The sequence below is a fragment of the Mustela erminea genome, chromosome 6 (assembly GCF_009829155.1).
Source record: "Mustela erminea isolate mMusErm1 chromosome 6, mMusErm1.Pri, whole genome shotgun sequence".
NCBI classification, from domain to species: Eukaryota; Metazoa; Chordata; class Mammalia; order Carnivora; family Mustelidae; genus Mustela; species Mustela erminea.
In genome coordinates, this window is record NC_045619.1 from 87,514,527 (window position 1) to 87,534,351 (window position 19,825).

The 19,825-nt window shown below is 51.1% G+C and overlaps 1 protein-coding gene across 1 annotated transcript in view; it reads right to left on the minus strand.

The window, feature by feature from the left end:
- Positions 1-1,685: 1,685 nt before the first annotated feature.
- Positions 1,686-19,825, minus strand: part of LOC116593807 (keratin, type II cuticular Hb5) — a 63,959-nt gene continuing 45,819 nt past the window's right edge. Inside the window, exons 1-9 of the mRNA XM_032348295.1 lie at positions 8,849-9,325; positions 6,513-6,721; positions 5,858-5,918; positions 5,632-5,727; positions 4,809-4,973; positions 4,415-4,540; positions 3,827-4,047; positions 3,080-3,111; positions 1,686-2,672 (exon numbers count right to left, since the gene is read on the minus strand). Of these exons, the coding sequence (XP_032204186.1) occupies positions 2,479-2,672; positions 3,080-3,111; positions 3,827-4,047; positions 4,415-4,540; positions 4,809-4,973; positions 5,632-5,727; positions 5,858-5,918; positions 6,513-6,721; positions 8,849-9,268 (1,524 nt within the window). The 5' untranslated portion in view covers positions 9,269-9,325 and the 3' untranslated portion in view covers positions 1,686-2,478. Of the gene's footprint in view, positions 2,673-3,079; positions 3,112-3,826; positions 4,048-4,414; positions 4,541-4,808; positions 4,974-5,631; positions 5,728-5,857; positions 5,919-6,512; positions 6,722-8,848 lie in introns of the transcript that reaches the window.

The following is a 19,825-nucleotide window of genomic DNA, read 5'->3' on the forward strand; positions in this document are numbered from 1 at the left end:
TAGTTGTGCGTGGCCCAGACCCATGGCAACATCTAGGTGTTTCCCCCCCAGACTCACTCCAGCAACCCAGAACCACGGGAGGTAGCAGAGCTGAGGAAGGCTCAGCTCACAGATACCCAGGTTGATGTAAAAAGTGTGAAGGCCACTTCCTGCCCCATGACTTACTGAGACATGGCAGAGCTCATGCTCAGGTTTTGATTTTCAGCCCCTGACTTTTAACCTTTTCTGTGGACGAATGATGTGTCCTAAATTAAACTTTGGGGGCACCTGGGTGGCTCAGTGGGTTAAGCCACTGCCTTCGGCTCAGGTCATGATCTCAGGGTCCTGGGATAGAGCCCCACATCGGGCTCTCTGCTCAGCAGGGAGCCTGTTTCCCCCCCACCCCCAGCCTGCCTCTGTGCCTACTTGTGATCTCTCTCTTTGTCAAATAAAAAATAAAAATAAAAGAAAATAAATAAAAATGTATAAACTTTGTCCTATTGCGATTAAGACCATACCCTTGAGGTGCAGAGAGGTGAGTGAAAGGAGGGAGGTGGATGGGAAATTTAGAGCAGACCTGCCTACTGGCAGCCAGCAAATCTCCAACAGCAGCAGCTGGAGTTCCCAGAAGAGGCCAGCGGCAGCCCAACCCCCACCCCCTCCACTGGAGCTGCAACCCTTTGGGCCTAAAGCAAGGATTCATCAGAACGCACAGAGCCTTCACTTCTCTTCTCAGGGAAAGGCTGGGGGATGGGGCAGTAGAGGGGGCTGGCAGGTGGCTGTCCACCTAGAATGGTGACAGCAGGTCTGTTTTCCCAGTGGAGAAAAGGAGGGGAGTCCAACAGGGTTGATATCTGCTCCTCCTGTTCTACAGCTGCCTGAGTTCATCCAACCATCCCAGGCCCGACATGTCCTACAGCTCCATCCTGGGGGTGAGGTGTGTGTGTGTGTGTGTGTGTGTGTGTGTGAGGGGGGTGTTCATAGCCAGGAGGAGATACTTCTGCTCCCAAGGAATTTCTAGCTTGATCCAGGCTCCATACACACCCAGTCACATCCTGAGCCCTGAACCACAAAGTTAGAACCTGAGATCCTCAGGGTTGGAGACAGGGTGGGGCAGGGGTTGGGGGACTGTGCATGTGGGAGGGAGTGTAGGTAGGAAGAACAGAGAGAGCACTGGGTAAGGGCAAGTGGAGGAGAGATGTGGGATGGCTTATGTGTCTCTGTGGGATGGTCCTGGGGCTTAGAGGGTGGGCTTCTCTCCATGGGGTGGAGTCTGCATCTGGGAAGATCGGCACTGGGTAGAGGGTGGTTGCACAGGGCTGAGGAGCTGGTGGGGAAGGAGGAGATGGAGGGAGGCTGGTGACTGGCATCAGGAGCACAGGCACATGCTGGGAACTGGTTTGAACTAGGTCGTAGGGGCTGAGAGTGATCTGGGGTGGGATTTTAGGCTGCTGGGTGTGCATGGGGATAAGGAATAAAAGGTCATTGGGGGAGCTGGAGCTGTGGTCCAGGCCAGACTGGACTGAGGAGAGCTGAGCTGGAATCAGGCCATGGAAGCAGACAAAAAGAGGTACAATCACTGGAGGATTAGGGAAACACCGCCTGGATCTGGTTAAGTGTTGCCAGTTGGGGATGGGGCTGAGGGTTGTACTTAAGGCAATGGGAAGGGGCAGAGACATTGTCATTCACAAGACCACATATCCTTGCATCAAAGCAGCATTTATTGAAACACAGACTGAGACAACCCAGAAGGCAAGGCACCCACAGACAGTCGTAACAAGAGGGAGACTCAGGAAGTGGCTTAACCTTCTCCATCCCACTGGCTCGCATTGGACACACCCCACCTGCACCCGCAGGGGGAGGTCTGGAGCAACCTTGGAGTTTTCTTTGAAATGTATAAAGGTGCAATGAATAGCAAGACCTGTGCCAAGTCAAAAGGATTCCCCTCCGTAATGAGCCCCTCAGCTGGGAGGTCACATGAGGAGTTTGGCTGGGACAGGTTAACCCGAAGAAGGGAGTCAGTCAGAGAGACAAGCAAAACACAAACAAGAATAACCCTGGGCCAATGCTTCCTGCAGAACTCCCAGCCAGGAGACAGGGAGGACTGCTGTTGGGAGGGAGGATTTCCTCTCAGACTCTCAGCCTGTAGGAGACCTGGCGGGGAGGTAGGCTCACTCCTTGTCTCCCGGGAAGGCCGAGCTCCCATGATGTCCAGCCACCCTGGGTGACCGGTAGTGTCCCAGACAGCTTGGAGAATGATACAAACTGGCCACGGTCTTTAGGAGTCAAACCAGAGTTAGGTGAAGGACTGGGAATGCCTCTCTAACTGAAGCCCAGAGGAGAACCAGGAAACAACTCCCTAGAATGAGAAGGTGCCAGAGCGTGGCCGAGGGTCTTTCCCTCTGTAGGAACATGTGGAAGATTCCGGAAGCAAGCACACGATTTCCATTCACACACCATTCCGTGCTCTGGGGACGGGGACACAGGTGGCCCGGGACTCTAGGCAAAGCGGACGGACCTGCTGCTCCCGCAGCTGAAGCTGGACGAGCGAGGCTGGCAGGGGGCACAGGAGTCAGGCGCCATCACCGTGATGCTGCCACCGGTGGCCACAGGGCCAGAGGCAATCTGGCGCCCAGGAGTCGTGCTGCATGTGAGGCCCCCACAGGCCACTCCCCCGCGGGAGCTGCTGACACCTGTAGGGGGGGAGAGGGGGCGAGGTGGGTAGGTGGCCTGCCCTGACCTCCTCAACCTTGTGATAATCCCCAACGGGCTTTTGACTAGCAGAAGCTTCCTCCTCCTGAAAGGGGTTTAGTGATTAAGAATTCAGGCCCTGTTCCTCCCAGCATCTCAGTCCTTCCAGGGGACAAAGATAGGAAGGAAGTGAAGACCCTCCTCCAGAGGGGGCAGAGCAAAGCCTGCAGTTCCCATCACCACCAGTGGAGGGCGTTCAACACCACCATCCCTAAACCCGATGGCGTTCTCCAGTGAGGAGCCAGGGGAGGAGGAAAGGCCTTCTGTTCGGAAGCATTCCAGGTTCAGCTTTACCCACCAATAAAGCCATTTTTTAGGGGGAGAGGCCGTTGTTTAAGCAGACACTTACAGACATTGACGGAGCCTACGCCTTCACACAGCCTGTGGGAAAAGAAAGTTCTGTTAGCTCTGGACAACCCAGCCGGATCCCGGAAGCAGGTTGTTGCTTGGCGACAGAGAGGGCCCTTCTGTGTACAGCTCCTCCCTCCAAAAGGTGGGCGGGGTATGCCCCAAAGTCTGGGTTACATGGTCGCCTTTCTCTAACCATTCTCTGACCAGAGAAAGCCTTCTGACTTTAAGCAGAGGTGGCATGCATGGCTGAGCTCCTGCCCATCTGAGTGACCCCGCGGCCTAGGTCGCGCTGGTCGGGCTCAGGGAAATAAGAGTGTGGAGGGGCTGGCATATACGGGGCACACCTCCTCACAGGGCACAAGGGATACAGTGTGGCAGGTCAAGCTGCAGCCTCCTGGGGCTAGGGAGTGGGGGGTGGGGAGGAGGTACCAGAAGAAAGTACTGGGGGACACGTTGTGCCTCTTGCACTTATTAACTGAGGCCACGAGAAAGTCACTGTACGCCGAGCGTTACTTCCTCATCTTTGGATATGAAAAATGAGACCCGACCTAATTGGATTGTGAGGATTAAAATGAGCACTCAGTGCAGGCCAAACCTGTAAGTATTTGATAAATTATGACTATTATTGAAGCTTAACCTGCACTAGCCGTGCTTAGAGACGTAGCTCACACTGGGACTCAGGGAAACACAGTCCCAGGGGACCAGGGCCTCCTTCTACACAAAGGGAGATGCTCCTTAGACCCACCTGTGCTCCTCGCCCTCCAGCAGCCGCCTGTAGGTGGCGATCTCGATGTCCAGGCCCAGCTTGGAGTTCATCACCTCCTGGTACTCCTTGAGCAGGCAGGCCATGTCCTGCTTGGCTTTCTGCAGGGCGGCCTCCAGCTCCGCTAGCTTGCAGCGGGCATCAGTCAGGGCTGCCTCACCCTGCTGCTCTGCTTCAGCAACGGCGGCCTCCAGCTTGGCCCGCTATGAGGAAGGGGATGTAAGAGCAAGGATGAGAGAAAGAAGGCGCAGCTTGGCTCATCTGAGCTCATGGAGCTGGGCCAGGGAGAGGGGGCTCCGGTTAACTATGTAGGACCAGGTATTTAATGAGACCTTGAAGATGAGGGTGGAGATGGGGGCTTTCACTGTCTCTTCTTGGTGGTTGTCATAGGGTGGCCCAGGAGGGTGACATTGGTGATATGGTACATCCTACTTCAAAGGCTGTGTGAGTTATTTGGGTCCCTGCTTCCCCATAGGCACACTGTGAAGCCCGATGGGGGCCAGGCCTTTGCCCTCCTGGGGGCAAAGAGTCTGCTTGTGCTGGACATTCAAACCCCTCCCCATACCCTACCTGGCACTTGGCATTCTCGATCTCAGCAGTCAGCCTCTGGATCATGCGGTTGAGCTCGTTGATCTCCTCCTTGGTGCGGCGCAGGGTCTCCCCGTGCCGGATCACTGTGGCCTTCATCTCCTCACACTTTGTGGGGGCGGGGAGCAGAGATGTTCCTGAGGCTCAAGATGCAGTTTCCCACCCATTTGGACACCACAGAGGATTTGCAGGTTGTACAGTGCTCAGCCTGTGCAACTATACATGGCAGCCCTGCTCTACCGTCCAGACTGAGAGCTGTCTGTCCTCTTTCCATCCCTACTAATCAAAATCCCCAGACAAAAGAGGCCTTCTTTAATATACACCTGGCTTCCCTCCCACTTCCATGTCTAGGAGGCAGATGTCCTATACCCCTCACCTTGCTGCGGTACCAGGACTCAGCCTCAGCCCGGCTGCGGCTGGCAATGTCATCGTATTGAGCCTTGATCTCAGCTACAACGCAGTCCATGTTCAGGTCCCGGCTGTTGTCCATCTTGACGATGACCGAGGTGTCCGAGATGTGGGCGTGGAGCACCTGGAGCTCCTGGAGGCCAAGAGCCAATGCGTTTGGGTCTGGTGCCTGGTCTGGGCCATGGGCTCCAGCTTTAGAGGCAGTATCCCCTCCCTGGATGGGCGCTGGTCATCATGTCACATGACACCTGCTCCACCTGCTCCATTTCCCCCTTCGCTCACACATAGGTACATCATAAAATAAGAAAGCCGGAAGGGGCCTCTGAATGAACAAATGGGAAGACTCAACCTCATGCTAGGTTTTCTCCAAGTCACCTAGCAGTGGAGCTGGGGTTTGAATTCCAGGACTAGTGATGTGTCCATTAAGACCCCTCTCTAACCAGAGACTCACCCTGGCCCCCATCTTTGACCCAGGTACCGACTGACACATCCCCAGACCAGCCCACGCACACACTGCGACACACACAGGCACTCACAGACATGGAGAATCACAGCCACGCTCCGTGGTCCTCGAACAAGCATGCCAGGCTCTCCCTTGGCACCTACCTATTATGGTTGTCTATCACAGTTGTGCAATGTGACCCTCTTGTGTCTAACACAGTTGTGCAACATGAGAAAACATGCACACACCGCACACATGGGCAAACATGTACACACAACACAGCCCCTCCCCTCTTGCTCAGGTCCTCACGCCTCCCCTGCCCTGGTGGCAGGTGAGGGCAGCCCCTCACCTCGTCATAGAGACGCTTCAGGAAGCTAGACTCCTCCACCAGTGCCTCCACATTGGCCTCCAGGTCGGATTTCCGTAGGTAGGCGCAGTCCACGTCCTGGCAGTGGAGGGAAGAGGAGGGCGTGTGGGGTGGGAGGAGGCCTCTGTGGTCCACGTGGTGATGGCCCCCACTGGAGGCTGTCTGGGTGGGTGCCCTTCCCTTCCTGCCCCATGAGCAGCCCCCTCACCTTCTTTAGAACCACGAACTCGTTCTCTGCCGTGGCTCTCAGAGCCACTTCCTCTTCATACCTGGGTTGGGGGGAGAGAGGGGTTGCAGCTGAGAGGTGGGGGCTTGGACATCATCCCAGCTTTTGGGCCAGCCTTCCCAGGGGTCCCAAGGAATGGAGTCCCTGCGATTCTTATCTTGTCCTCTCTGTGGTCTAGTCTGTGCATTATTCTTGGCCCAGCCTTTGCCTCAGCCTGGCTTAGGCCACCCCCGGTCCCGCTGCCTCTGGAATGAGATCAGGGAATGCACGCTCTGTTCCCCAAATCAAAAGTCCTCTGTGCATCCCAGATCCAAAGAGAGCCAGTGCCCTGGGCAGCAAAAACACAGAGTGAGCATCATAAAGTGAGCTGAGATGGATGGGGAGGACCACAGAGAGCTCTAGAACTCCACTGGGTTGCCTTTCCTCACTCCCCACGAAAGCAACTCTAAGACCCACAGGGCCTCCAAGAGGGAGAGTGGGGCCAAAGAATCTAAGACATCTAGGCCCAGCCCCAGATAGCCGCTGGGTTCCAGGCAGCCCCTGCTCCTAGACAGGCAGGAAACTTCAGCTGCTTTAAGAAGGTTGAGGGTGGAGCTTTCCCATGCTCCCTGTGTGCCCCGGATCTGGCCACACTCACTTCTTCTTGTAGCCCTCCAGCACCTCCTGCACGTGGTTGAGCTCCGATGCCAGCCTCCCGCTGTCGGCCTCCACGCACTCAGCCTCCCGCCTCAGAGTCTCGATGTAGCCATTGAACAGGGGCTCCATGTTGCTCTCGCAGCAACGCTGGTTCTGGTAGAACTGCCACTTGGTCTCCAGCAGCTTGTTCTGCTGCTCCAGGAAGCGCACCTGCGTTCAGGGTGGGAGGGTGAGACTGGGGGGGTGGGCAGGGAACCTGGGAGGAGCCTTGTCCTCCAGAGCCCTCTCTGTCCTGGACGCTCACTGAGGAGCTGGGGCCCACCAAGGCAGGAGCATGGGCCGAGAGTGTCTGTGCTGCAAGGGGTCTTGCTGCCAGCCCTCTAGGAGGCAGTGTGGCTGTGGGGGAAAGCGTCCTGGGCTTAAGTCCAGAGGTCTGGTTCAAGTCCAGTTCTGCCACTTGGAGCAGGTAAGCTGTCTAAACTTTGGGTGCCCATTTCTGAACCAGAGATGAAAATAGTGCCTCCTTTAGAGTTGTAAAGATTGCACAAGTTAATACATGGAAAATGCTTAGGACATCTCTGACACATGGTCAATGCTTGACAAATTTAACTATGACAATAATTAGCAGTTCCTCATTTTTTAATCCACGGGACACTTACTGAAACCTTACTGTGTGCTATGTGGGCCCATGCTAAGATACACACACATCTATCTATTTCTACAGCTGACTCTTGAAAAAAAATGTGAGGGAGCACCCCTACCCCACGCATTTGAAAATTGCCATATAACTTTAGTCTCCTCCAAAACTTAATTGCTAATAGCCTACCCTTGACCGGAAGCCTCATTGATAACCTAAACAGTAGAGTAGCATACATTTTGTATGTTCTAGGTATTAAGTATTGTATTTTTACAACAAAGTAAGTTAGAGAAAATATGTTATTAAGAAAATCATATGGAAAAGAAAATACATTTATAGTACTGTATATATTGAAAAAAATCCTTATAGATGTGGACTTGCTCATCTCCAACCCATGTTGTTCAAGGGTGAACGGTGTATCTCTATTTTTATCCCTCTGTCTCTGCCCATGTATCAGTCCCATTCTGTTCTCTTAACCCTCCAGTGGGGGGCGGTATCATTTCCCTCATAGCACAGAGGGGGAAACTGAGATGACGTGTTCATTGTCACACAAATTGTTGGTGAGATTTGGGATCTGAACGGTGTATCTCTATTTTTATCCCTCTGTCTCTGCCCATGTATCAGTCCCATTCTGTTCTCTTAACCCTCCGGTGGGGGGCGGTATCATTTCCCTCATAGCACAGAGGGGGAAACTGAGATGACGTGTTCATTGTCACACAAATTGTTGGTGAGATTTGGGATCTGATGTCTCCTGAGTCCCCTTCACCTGCCCACGGCGGTATGTCTAAGCAGTTCATCTAAGCTCAGCTTCAGTTTGATAGTAAAAAAATGGAAATACTAATGTCTCCCCCATTGGGTCATTTTGAGGATGAACCAAACTCACTAACAAGAAAATGATAACAAAACTCCTGACCCCAAGCCCAGAGGCCAGATCTATCTATTCGGCCAGAGTGAGGCCTCGTGGACATGCAGGGAGGGCACTGGGGGCCTGGAAGGCAGACCCACAGTTTGGGGGGGGGTTTAAATTCCTGGGTTTCTACCTCCAGCCTGGCCTCCCCTTTCCCCATTCCCAGCCCTCCGTCCATGAAGGCGGCTGTGCTGGCCATGGGTGATTTACTGTCACACCTCCTGTCACACTATTGCCCTGGGAGAATCATGCTGACAGTGAACATTCATTGAGCATTTACTGTGTGCCAGCATTTTTCAAGCATGAATCCATCCATGTTTGCGACGCACATATGAGGCGGGTTCTGTTATCCAGACAAGTGACATGCCCAAGGTCTCACACTGCCCAGGGGCAGAACAATGATAGGGAGGCAGCGTGGCTCTGAGCGGTGCCCACCCACTTCCCCAAGCTGCCTGGCTAGGAGCCACGAGCCTTTTACTCTCCCCATTATGGCCCACTCTTGTAGCTCCCAGTGCCCAATCCAGTTTTCCAGGGGCACCTCTGATATTCCTGTGTTGTCTCCAGAAGCACTTACACCCTTTAGACCACAGACTCCATTTCTGGACCATACGGGGCCCTCTGTGCACTTTGCTGGAATTAAAAGATGGAAACGGATCCTCTGCCTATGTTAGCATGTGTTTCTCTCCCTGTGCTGTCTCAGGCCTGGCTCCATGCTGTCTCCCCAACACACCAGGACTTTCCTGAGGGGAAGGCTGGCCGGGGCCTTCTCCGGACCATCCCAGGCCTCACTGACCTTGTCGATGAAGGCAGCGAACCTGTTGTTCAAACACTTGATCTGCTCCTTCTCCTCATGCTTCACGCACTGCGCATTGGGGTCGATCTCCAGGTTGAGGGGTGTGAGGAGGCTCTCGTTGACGGACACGGTAGTGATGCAGGGCGGGCTGGGCCCGCAAACGCCGCCGGAGCGGTAGCCAAAGCTCCGGCCGCAGGAGCCGGCACGGAAGCCGCCCATGGCCATGCGAGGTCCGCAGGAGCCCAGGTTGGAGAGGCTGCGGCTGCCGAAGCCCGTCAGCCCCCGGTAGCAGGACACCCCTCGGTAGGGAGCGGCACTGATGCAGCAGCGGTTGCCAGTTTTGGGGGCCACAGCTGAGCAGGAGCTGAAGGTCCTGGTGACCCCACAGCCTGAGCTGATCCTGTAGGAGCGGCAGGACATCGTGCGGGTCTGATCAGAGGCTGAGTGCGGCAGGAGTAAGTGAAGGCTTCAGGTGCGCTGCTTAGGATCCTCTGGCCTCTCTGATCCTCCCTGGTCCTTTTATGGGTGAGGAGAGCTGGGGTTGGCCGCATAAAAGGAGTGAAAAGCCATTTTATGTTGTTTATTGGCTTGGGGAGTTTGCCAGCAACTCCCCAAAGACTCATCTTAAAGGTGAGCTCAGCGGCGACTCGGGGCCTCCGTAAAGGTATTGAAGATATTATTAGGGACACTGTGTTTGCACTTTTCATCTTCAAAGCTCGTTTACATACATTAAGCAATTAATTTTCTCGCAGTCTCCCTGTAGGATGGCCCCAACCCACAGCCGGAGACGGATTTGAACTCTGCAACAGTCTGAGCTGGCTGGGGTCGGGGTAGAGGCTGGGCCACTGTCTCAAGGGGGAAGCTCTAGGGTCCCCGGTTGGGCAAGGCCCCGAGAGTGCATTACCTCTGTCCTCCTGGCTTCATGCAAGAGATACTCTCAAGTAAGTTGTCGTGTTTCAGAGGCTGATGGATCAGGCAAGTCCAGATCCGGCCAGGCACCGTGGCCTGGAAGGTGGTTCCGGTCCGTGGGACCATTTTGATCATGCTCCCGGCAGGACAGAGGGCTGGAGCACATGGGATCTTAGAACCTTCTGGATTCCAGCCCAGAGGCTCTGTTTTGGAGCTTTCATTTCTCACCCAGCAAAATTGCAAACCACTCCACTCTCAGTGGCCACAATAATGGCTACTTGTGGATAATGGGAAGCCTCCCCCTTTAACCACTTTCTCCCACTGCGCTGCAAGGAGGGAAGAACTGAATCCTGGGATAACCTAGCTGCTATGAACTTGTTCTGGGCACTTTCCCTCTGCTCTTAAAGAAGAAATAGGTTCTGTTTGTCTCTCTTCCTTCCAAGACCCCCAGCCAGAGGAGGGGCATATCTCCGGCCCCCAAACTGTCTCCCCTAGAGGAAAGTGGCTTTTTCTTGTCTGAGGATGCTGTGATTTCTGGCTCCCGGGGGTTCTGGGGGTCTGGCTCCTCAGAATGTCCCTGCTTCCCCGTGTATCCTGGAGCTACTTATTAGGATAATGATTGCTATTCTTTTAATGGTCATTGAGCACAAAGCTGGGAGATGTGGTCTCTGCCTCCAGGGAGGCTAACCGGACACCCAAGGTGTTAGGAACTTCGAGAAGGGAAGAAGAGCAGAGGAGCATCCTCCGAGGGGGACAGACCCTCTGGGGAGCCTTTCAGAATCAAACACTGCCACTGTGGGGCCACAGCCTGAATCCTTCCTCCTGCGCCTGATGTTCTGTCCTGCTTCTGCCCTCATCTCCATGGCTGGGCCCCCTGCAGCTCTTCACCCAGAAGCAGGCTGGTTGGTTTCTGTCTCCACACTCCACATGTGTTCCTCCAAGGCAGGGGAGCAGGGAGGCTTTGGGCAGCTGGTGAGGAGAAGCAGGCAGCCTCACCAGCTGGCCTCGAAGGATCTTTAGATCACAGTCAAGCTGGGCAATGGAATCAAAGTCAGAAGACCTGGTCCGTGGGCCCGCTTCAATGCTTCCTGGCTGTGTGACTCTGGGGAACGCTCTTGCCTCTCTGAGCTTTTGTGTGCTAGTCTGTCGTGTGGAATTCATCCTTGCCTTCCTGGGTTATTGAGAGGAGTATGTGGATAATACACAAGCTGTGCTTTGGGGACCAGAGCACTCTGTATGAAGGAAAGGGATTCTTGTTTCTGATCAGAAACGCCTCTACCACACCTTACCCCCCTCTCCCGGCAGGGAGTGGGTGTATTCCCTGCCCCACCCGTGGTCTTCACATCCTCTGCACATTTATGACTTCTTTACCCTTTTAAGACTGCTTTTAATGTTTCCTTTAACCTGATTTCACTAGTATAAAAATTTGGGGTGGAGTCTGGGGGTGGAGCGAGGAGGCTGAGGAGTGCGGGGGCTGGGTTCCCAGCACCCACTCCTTAGTGGGGGCACCGTTGGCCTGGGTCCAGGCATGTCTCCTGGCGCCTTGGACAGTGAGCTCCTGACTGCCTGTTGTGTGGGCCCGGTGCTGGTGTGCTGGGAACCAAAAAGGATTTGGGCCCTTTGACCATGGCAGGGGGAAGAGACCAGGTGAGCACGGGAAGAGAAGATGGGTGCGCCCTTTGCCCACAGACCTCCTCTCCTCAGCTCCCATCAGCCTCTGCTCTCCTTCAGCTTGCTGAAGAGGAGGGAGCTAGATCTGATTCTATCTCTCCTTGGGGGCAGGAGGGAGTGGAGGCTTCGTCCCAGAGAGAGGCTTCTGAGCTACTTGTTCTCCTTGCTTCCAATATATACATGCGTGCGCACGCGCGTGCGCGCACACACACACACACACACTCTCTCTCTCTCTCTCTCCCAACCCTCTACCTCAAATTGGGCTTGGGCATGGGCTTGGGCACTGAGGGTGGGGAAGAGGACGCTAGGGTACTCAGGAAACCTGGGGGAACAAGGGCTTGAGTGGGCAACAGTGAGGGCCCCAACCTGGCACGGGGTGGGCTCACGGGAGCTGGGTGACGTTTACATTGTGGCAGATGGTGGTCGTGCCCAGGGCTGGTGGCAGCTGCTCAGGAAGGCTCCCCGCATGGGAGGGGCTGGGCTGGAGAGGGAGGCTAAATCCTTCATGAGGCTGTTTCCGGGTTGTGCAGGGCAGGTAAGAAACTCACAGACCAGGCCAGTCTGACACAGCTGCCCTGGAGAATCTGTGTAGTCGCATGGGACCTGGGCCTTTGCTGCCTAGTCTTACCGAAGAAAGAGACAGGGAACCCACAGCCCCATGCCTGGCTCTACTCATTACCCACCCCTCCGCTCATGGAACCGACTCTTGGGTGGGAGCCTGACCTCTCTTTCCTGGCCTCCTTCTCATTTATTGTCACTAGGCCCTATAGGTTCCCTGCACCTCTCTCCCTACGCCCAAGCCTCCTCTCTGGGCACACCTTTGCCTGGAATGTACCTGAATGGCTGGCCACCTCTTCCAGGAAGCCTTTGTGAACTAGTCAGAGGGAGGCTGTGATTTCTCCTCCTTTGTCTCAGCAGGCAGCTCATAAAATGTCCTTTCCGGGGCTTCCCAGGTAACTCCAATTATCTCTTTCCACACCCTCTCATCCCGGGTGCTCTCATCCATCACCCACTTTGGTGCTGTCCCCTCCTGCCCCCGTATCTTTTGAAGGCCACACCCAGTGTTGGGAATGTGCTCTGAAGAACCCATGTCCCTTCTGCAGTCTGCAATGTAAAATGTTCCCAAGAGGGCGCTTTGTCCAGGAAGCCTTCAAGAGCTAATTGACTGAGAGATTTTTAAAAAAGATTTATTATTTATTTGAAAGAGAGAGAGAGAGAGAGCAAGCAGGAAGAGGGACAGAGGGAGAGGAAGAAGGAGAGAGAGAATCCCAAGCAGACTCTGTGATCAACATGGAGTCCTATGTGGGGCTCAATCTCATGACCCTGAGACCATGACCTGAGATGAAATCAAGAGTTGGACTCCTAACCCACTGAGCCCTCCGGGCACCCCAGACTGAGAGATTCTTCCCCCCACCCTGGAGACCCAGGCAGCTGCCACGGCTCCATCGGACTCTGCCTCCTTCCTGGTTGCCATCTCCTCAGGCTTCCCCAGAGATCTGTCATCCACATACTTCCCCACAGATGGGTCATCCTTCTCCTGCGTGCTACCTATGGGATGCCTGCTGGGCACACCTGCTCTTCCCCCACCCCTGGGCTCTCTACCTCCCTTCCCTTCTGATCTCTCTACTCTGCTTAAAATTTCCCTGTTTCTAGGAAGGTTTTTTGGATTTGTGCAGAGATAAAGGTGCGCGGACCCCCTCCCATCCTTCTGACTGCCGACTCTTGCAGGTTTGTACTTGTATCTATCTAAGCTCTCATGGACCATTTCTCCATCCTTCCTGGCTGACTGTTTCTCCAGAATCAGCCCTGATGGACTCTCCATGGACAAGACCTGTCCTTAGAGGGCCTCGGTGGCTTCCCACACAACTCATTCAAGTTGGGCAGCACCCATCATTTCAGCTGATCTTCTCCATGCTTCTTCGCTTTTGAATCTGCACCATGTCCTGGTGCCGGGACACAGCTCTTTAAGGGTCTTACAGCCCTGTGACCCTTTCTTTGGCTTTCATAAAACTTGGGCATGACTCATGACCCTATGAAAGAGGAGTGAGGTCTGAGCAACAGGCAGGAGCTGGATGAGCACCTGGGCTGCCCCCAGTGCATGTGGGGCAGGGTACCCCTCCGCAGTCAGCCAAGTTGTTACCTGGCCCCTCCACCTCTGCTCTCATGGGGTTCCCCACCAGGAACTGTAAGAAGCTCTCTGGTTTCTCCCTGAATGCTATTTGTGCACCTTCCTGCAGGCAATTTTCCCTGGTGGCTTTGCTGTTGTCTGTGGCCTCTCTGGGTCAGAGCAATGGATCAGTTAATGCAGGGCATCCAATTTCAGAATTGTACCTTAGAAATGGTTTGGAAGCTTTTTCTTCTTGTCTTTTTTTTAAGCACTAGGACCATTTCCCTGAATCTCAGGAGAAAAGCAGCTATCTAAACTGGCCTCCCATTGTGCTTCGGACACACCTGCAACACTCCTGACTCAGGGCCTTTGCACTGGCTGTCCCTTCTATCCAGCATGCTCTTCCCTTGGCCACACGGCTGGCTCCATCACTGCCTCTGGGTCTTTTCTCACCTTCAAAGAGGCTCCCTGACCCTTCTTTTTAAAATGGCAATCTGGCCTCCCATTCCCAGGGCATTTTTCAACTGGTCTATCCTGCTCTGATCTTTCTCCCCCCCCCCCCCCCCCAGCACTTAACACCTTCTAACACACTCTATAATTGACTTATTTATTTTTTTTATTGATTATTGTCAGTCTTTCCTCTTTTCCCCATCCAATTAAACCAAAATGAAATAAAACCCCACAGGAGCAGTGATTCTGTTTGCCTTGTTTATTGATGGTTCCCAAGCACTTAGGACAGTACTGGGAATGTAGGGAGCACTTAGTAAATATTTGTTTGTGACTACATGTGTAAGTGAATGGAAATCTCCGACAGTTTAGATATTTAATGTTGGCAGAAAATGTCACCTTGTGGGAAGACCGGGCCCAGGCCCCTAGGAGCACACCCAGTTTCAAGCCCTCAGGACTCAGCGCACTGCAGCTTTTTCTTGTGTGAGGGTGGTGGTTTGGGGAGCTCCTGTGGGAACGAAGCCTGATGAAAACCCAGAACGGTGGAAACAGGGCTCTGTTGGGTCTGGTGAGACAGAGGGTTTTTCTTTCAAATTTGCTATTCGCTGTTACAATGTTTGTATCTTGAGCACAATTTTGGAGGAAAAAATTGGTATAAAAGTCTCTAAGCTGTCGGCAGCATCAGTCAGTGTACTTGGAAAATTCTGGGTAGGGCCTCCCGGGAAGCCGGCGGCCAGCAGGGGGCAGCAGACCCCCACCGCTGGCTGGGTGGCCCCAGATGCAGTGCTCAGGACTCGGGAGGAAGATACCAGAAACAGTTTGCGGACACTTCAGCATTCGCCCCTGTTTGCTGCTGGACGGGTGGGGCTGCTGAACATAGCTCGTCCGCATCAGTCGAAACACTAGAACCACCGTTGCCATGACCAAAACAATAGCAGACATTTGTGTACGCAACTGGGCACTGGGCTGGGCCCTGAGCGCCTGGGTTATGTCACTGTGTGTCATATCCACAGTGACTCTTTGACGTAGGAGCGATTTTCCCACTTGACAGGCAAGAGGCTTAGTGAGATGAAGGGTCGAAGTAAGACACTGGAGTCTGGATGCCGCTGCTTCCACCACTCAGCCTCTCTGGGCCTTGGTTTCATCATCTGTCAAGTAATAATAAAGGACTCTTAAGAGGGAAGAATAAAAGTACCTCTTACATATATGGTCATTGAAAGAAGCAAGTGAGTTACAGCATGGAACATGGCTGCTTAGGCTTTATGACCTCTGGTCTTGGGGCTAGTAAGCTGAGGGCCAGGGATCTGACGGGGTTCTGCCCACACTGGAGCCCTTGGGTTTGAACCTCATGTTGTGACCGGGAGTGGGTTTCAGGGGGGGGGCAGTTGACCTCCTAACAATATTGAATCTTCCAGTTCCTGAAAAGAGTCTTCTCTATTTCTTCGTCTTCTTTGACTTTTCATTGTTGCTTGCGGTTTTCAGCACCGGGGTCCTTCCTATACTTGGTGAAGGCTTACACTGAAGTGTGTCACTTTTGGGGTGCTACTGTAAGTAATACTTAAAGCATGTTATTTATTTAGTTTGAAGTTTTTATTTACTTATTATTTGACAGAGAGAGAGAGAGAGCACACATGCACAAGCAGGGGGACTGGCAGGCAGAGGGAGAAGCAGGCTCCCTGCTGAGCAGGGAGTCCGATGCGGGGCTCTATCCCGGGATGCAGGGACCATGACCCGAGCGGAAGGCAGATGCTTAACTGGGCCTGACTTTTTTGTTGTGAGATGTGAAACTATACATTCAATTCCTTTAGTAGACCTACAGCCATTCAGGTAGGACTGGTTACACAATTTATGGGGCTCAGTGTGTCCTATTAAAAATAAAATAGGTCCTAAATAAAATTCTTAATTTTCAACATTTTCAAAAATTTCAGATTTCAAGATTTTAATGATAGTAGTCAGTAAACCATGTGGGGCATTTTGCACAGGGCACACACTAAGAATTCTGGTCACAATTCTGATGTGTGTGTGTACAGGGGGTTCCCACACCAACAAGCAAGTAGTCTTATATTTATCCAGTATTTACCATTTTACACATTTAGAATTGTTAGGTCTTCTTGGACAGCAGCTGAATGTCCTCCAGTTCAACTCAATGCTGACATTATCTACCCGGAGATAACATCAGATTCCATGAGTTAAGGCTTCAGTCCTCTAGCACCCGCTCCGTGCCACCCGTACCCCCCGGTTGTTACCTGGACTGCTGAGCTACCAGCTATAGATTGGAGCTTCCAAAGACCCCTTCTCTGGATCCTATCTGTTGGCTACAGCAGCTCACAGAACTCAGAGAAATGCTTTGCTTACTAGATTACTGGTTTATTATAAAAGGATGTAACCCAGGAAGAGGTGTGGGGAAGGGTGTGTGGCTTCCAGGCCCTCTCTAGACTTGCCACTCTCCCCACATCTCCATGTGTTCACCAACCTAGAAGCGCTCTGAACCCAGTGCTTTGGGTTTTGACGGAGGCTTCGGTATGTAGTCATGATTGATCCATTCAACCTCCAGCCCTTCTCCCCTCTTTGGGAAGTTCGAATCCTCTAATCACTGGTTAGGTGTGTCCCTCTCTCCCTACCCCCAACTAGCCTCTCTCCTTAGGTACAGTCTAAAAGTCAGCTTATTAATATAACGAAAGACAACTTTATCACTCTCCCCGCTTAGGAAATTCCAAGGGTTTTAGGACCCCTGTGCCAGGAAGAGGATGAAAGCCGCATATCTATTTCTGTTTACAAATCACAATATCACACATGCCCATAAAGCTGGTCCTGTATTTGGGTTATTTTTTTCTTTTTTGGGGGGAGGGGTTATTATTTTTTTCTTGAACAAGCTTGTGTTTTTCAAGGAATTAATCCATTTCCTCTAAGTTCCCAGATTTTTTTGCATAAATCTGTTTGTAGTATTCCTTTATTATCCTTTTAGTATCTGCCGTGTCCATAGAGATGTCCTTCTTTTGCTCTTACTGGTGTTAATTTTTGCCTTCTCTTTCCCCACCCCTTGTTCAGCTTGGCTAAAGGTTTACCCATTTTATCAGTCTTCCTAAAGAAGCAGTTTTCAGTTGTGTTGCTTTGTCTGTCTGCTTTTAATGTCATTGTTTTCTGCTCTTTATTATCTCCTTTCCTCTGCTTGCCTTGTGTTTACCTTGCTATTTGTTTCCTAGTTTCATTTTGTTTCCTTCCTTTCTTCCTTTCTTCCTTTTGAGAGAGGTGGGGGGAGGGTCAGAGGGAGAGAGAGAAACCCAGCCAAACTCCATGCCCAGCGTGGAGCTTGGCGTTGGGCTCAGTCTCACAACTCTGGGATCATGACCTGAGATGAAATCAAGAGTCAGACACCTAATCAACTGAGGCACCCAGGGACCCCTCTTTTCCTGATTTCTTAAAAGGGAAGCTTAAATAATTGATTTGAGACCTTCCTTCCATTCTAACTTAAGTATCCAATGTGATAAATTTCCCTCTAATACCTGTGTTAGCTGCATCCTGAAATTTTGATATGCTGTGTTTTCACTTTGACTCAATTAAAATATTTTCTAACTTCCCTTGTGATTCCTCTTGATCTGTTTGTTATTTACAAGTATGTTGCTTGATTTTTAAGTATTTAGGGATATTCTCCAGATAGTGTTCTGGTATTCTGATATCTCATAATTTAATAACATTATGGTCACAGAACATGTTTCATATGGGGTTGAGTTTTTTAAACTTGTTAAGATTTGTTTTATGGGGACGCCTGGGTGGCTCAGTTGGTTGGGCGGCTGCCTTCAGCTCAGGTCATGATCCCAGTGTCCTGGGATCGAGTCCCACATCCGGCTCCTTGCTCGGCAGGGAGCCTGCTTCTCCCTCTGCCTCTGTCTGCCAGTGCTCACTCTCTCTCTCTCTCTGACAAATAAATAAAATCTTTAAAAAAAAAAAAGATTTGTTTTATGGCCAGAAATGACCTATTTTGGTGAATGTTCCTTGTTGTCACTTGAGAAAATGTGAGTTTTCTGTTTTTGGGGTGGAATGTTCTATAAATGTCAGTTGTCAGGCTGACTGACAGTGTTGTTCAGGTCTTCTGTTCAGGTATTATTATTGTTTTTCTGTCTAGTTGTTCTGTTGATTACTAAGAAAAAAGTGTTTAAATCAAGTATAATTGTGGATTTGTCCGTTTTGCCTTTCAGTTCTATCACTTTGTGCTTCATGTATTTTGAAGCTCTGTTGTTAGGTTCATACACATTTAGAATTGTTAGGTCTTCTTGTTGAATTGACCCCTTTAACCATATAATATCGTTTTCCTGATGGCAGTATTCCTTGTTTTTTTAATCTTTAAGAGTATATCTCTTCGTATTTTTTTTTAGTGGTTATTCTAGAGATTACCATGTACATAATCTAATGTTTCACAGTCTACCAGAAGTTAATATTTTGTTACTTCATGAAAAATGTTATAGTTGTTGCAGATATTCATCTGCATACACTGAAACTCCACCAGACAATGTTATAATTTTTGTTTTTAAGAGTCAGATATATATTTTAAAGAATATAAGAGAAGGAAAGTAGTCTTATATTTATCCAGTATTTACCATTTCTGTTGCTTTTCCTTTATTCCTGAAGTTCTATGTTTCTCTCTGGTATAATTTCCTTCCTTCCCTCCTTCCTTCCTTCTTTCCCTTCTTCTAGATTTTATTTATTTATCTGAGATAGAGAGAGCATGAGTGAAGGTGAGAGGGCAGAGGGAGAGGGAAAAGGAGAAACAGGCTCCCCACTGAACAGGGAGTCTGAGGCAGGGCTCAATCTTAAGGCCCTGAGATCATGACCTGAGCCAAAGGCAGACGCCTTACTGACTGAGCCACCCAGGTTCCCCATTCCATTTCATACTGAAGAGTTTTAGCCTTACTTTTAGAGCAGGTTTGCAGATGGCAAATTCCCTTAGTTTTCTTCTTAGAATGTCTTTCTATTCCCCCTCCTCCCCATACTTGTTAAGAATACTTTTGCTGGCTATAGAATTCTGGGTTGGCAATCCTCCTCTCCCCAAACCTCCCCCTTAGCACTTTAAAGAATTTGCTCATTTTCTTCAGCCTTTTATAGTTTCTTTTTAAAAAACTTCTATTTATTTATTTGAGAGACAGAGTGTGCATTAGCATGAATGGGGTGGCAGAGGGAGAGGGAGAAGCAGATTCCCCCCTGAGCAGGGAGCCTGACTTGGGGTTCAGTCCCAGGACCCTGAGACCATGACCTGAACCAAAGGCAGATGCTTAACTGACTGAGCCACCCAGGTGCTCCCAGCCTTTTATTGTTTCTGATGAAAAATCTGGTATATATATATACATAATGTATCATTTTTCTCTATCTTCAAATATTCTTTTCAATATTTTTTTTTCTCTTTATTCTTCAGGTTTTCTCTTTATTCTTCAATTTCTATTGCTCTGTCTTCAAGTTATTGACTTTCTTTTTTTTTTTTTAAAGATTTTATTTATTTATTTGACAGAGAGAGATTACAAGTAGGCAGAGAGGCAGGCAGAGAGAATGGAGGAAGCAGGCTCCCTGCTGAGCAGAGATCCCGATGCGGGACTCAATCCCAGGACCCTGAGATCATGACCTGAGCCGAAGGCAGCGGGTTAACCCACTGAGCCACCCAGGCGCCCCAAACAGGGGAAGTTTAATATAGTTAATATTGGGGTTGGAGTCATGAAAGGTTGGTGAGTAAGAAGTCCAGAGAACTCTAAAAAGTATAGAATGACAGATAATAAGGGACAGTCCCTACCTCTAAGGCCCCAAGGAAAAGACAGGACTAAGGTCCCAATCTTACTGGACAGGGCACAGCACTGCTC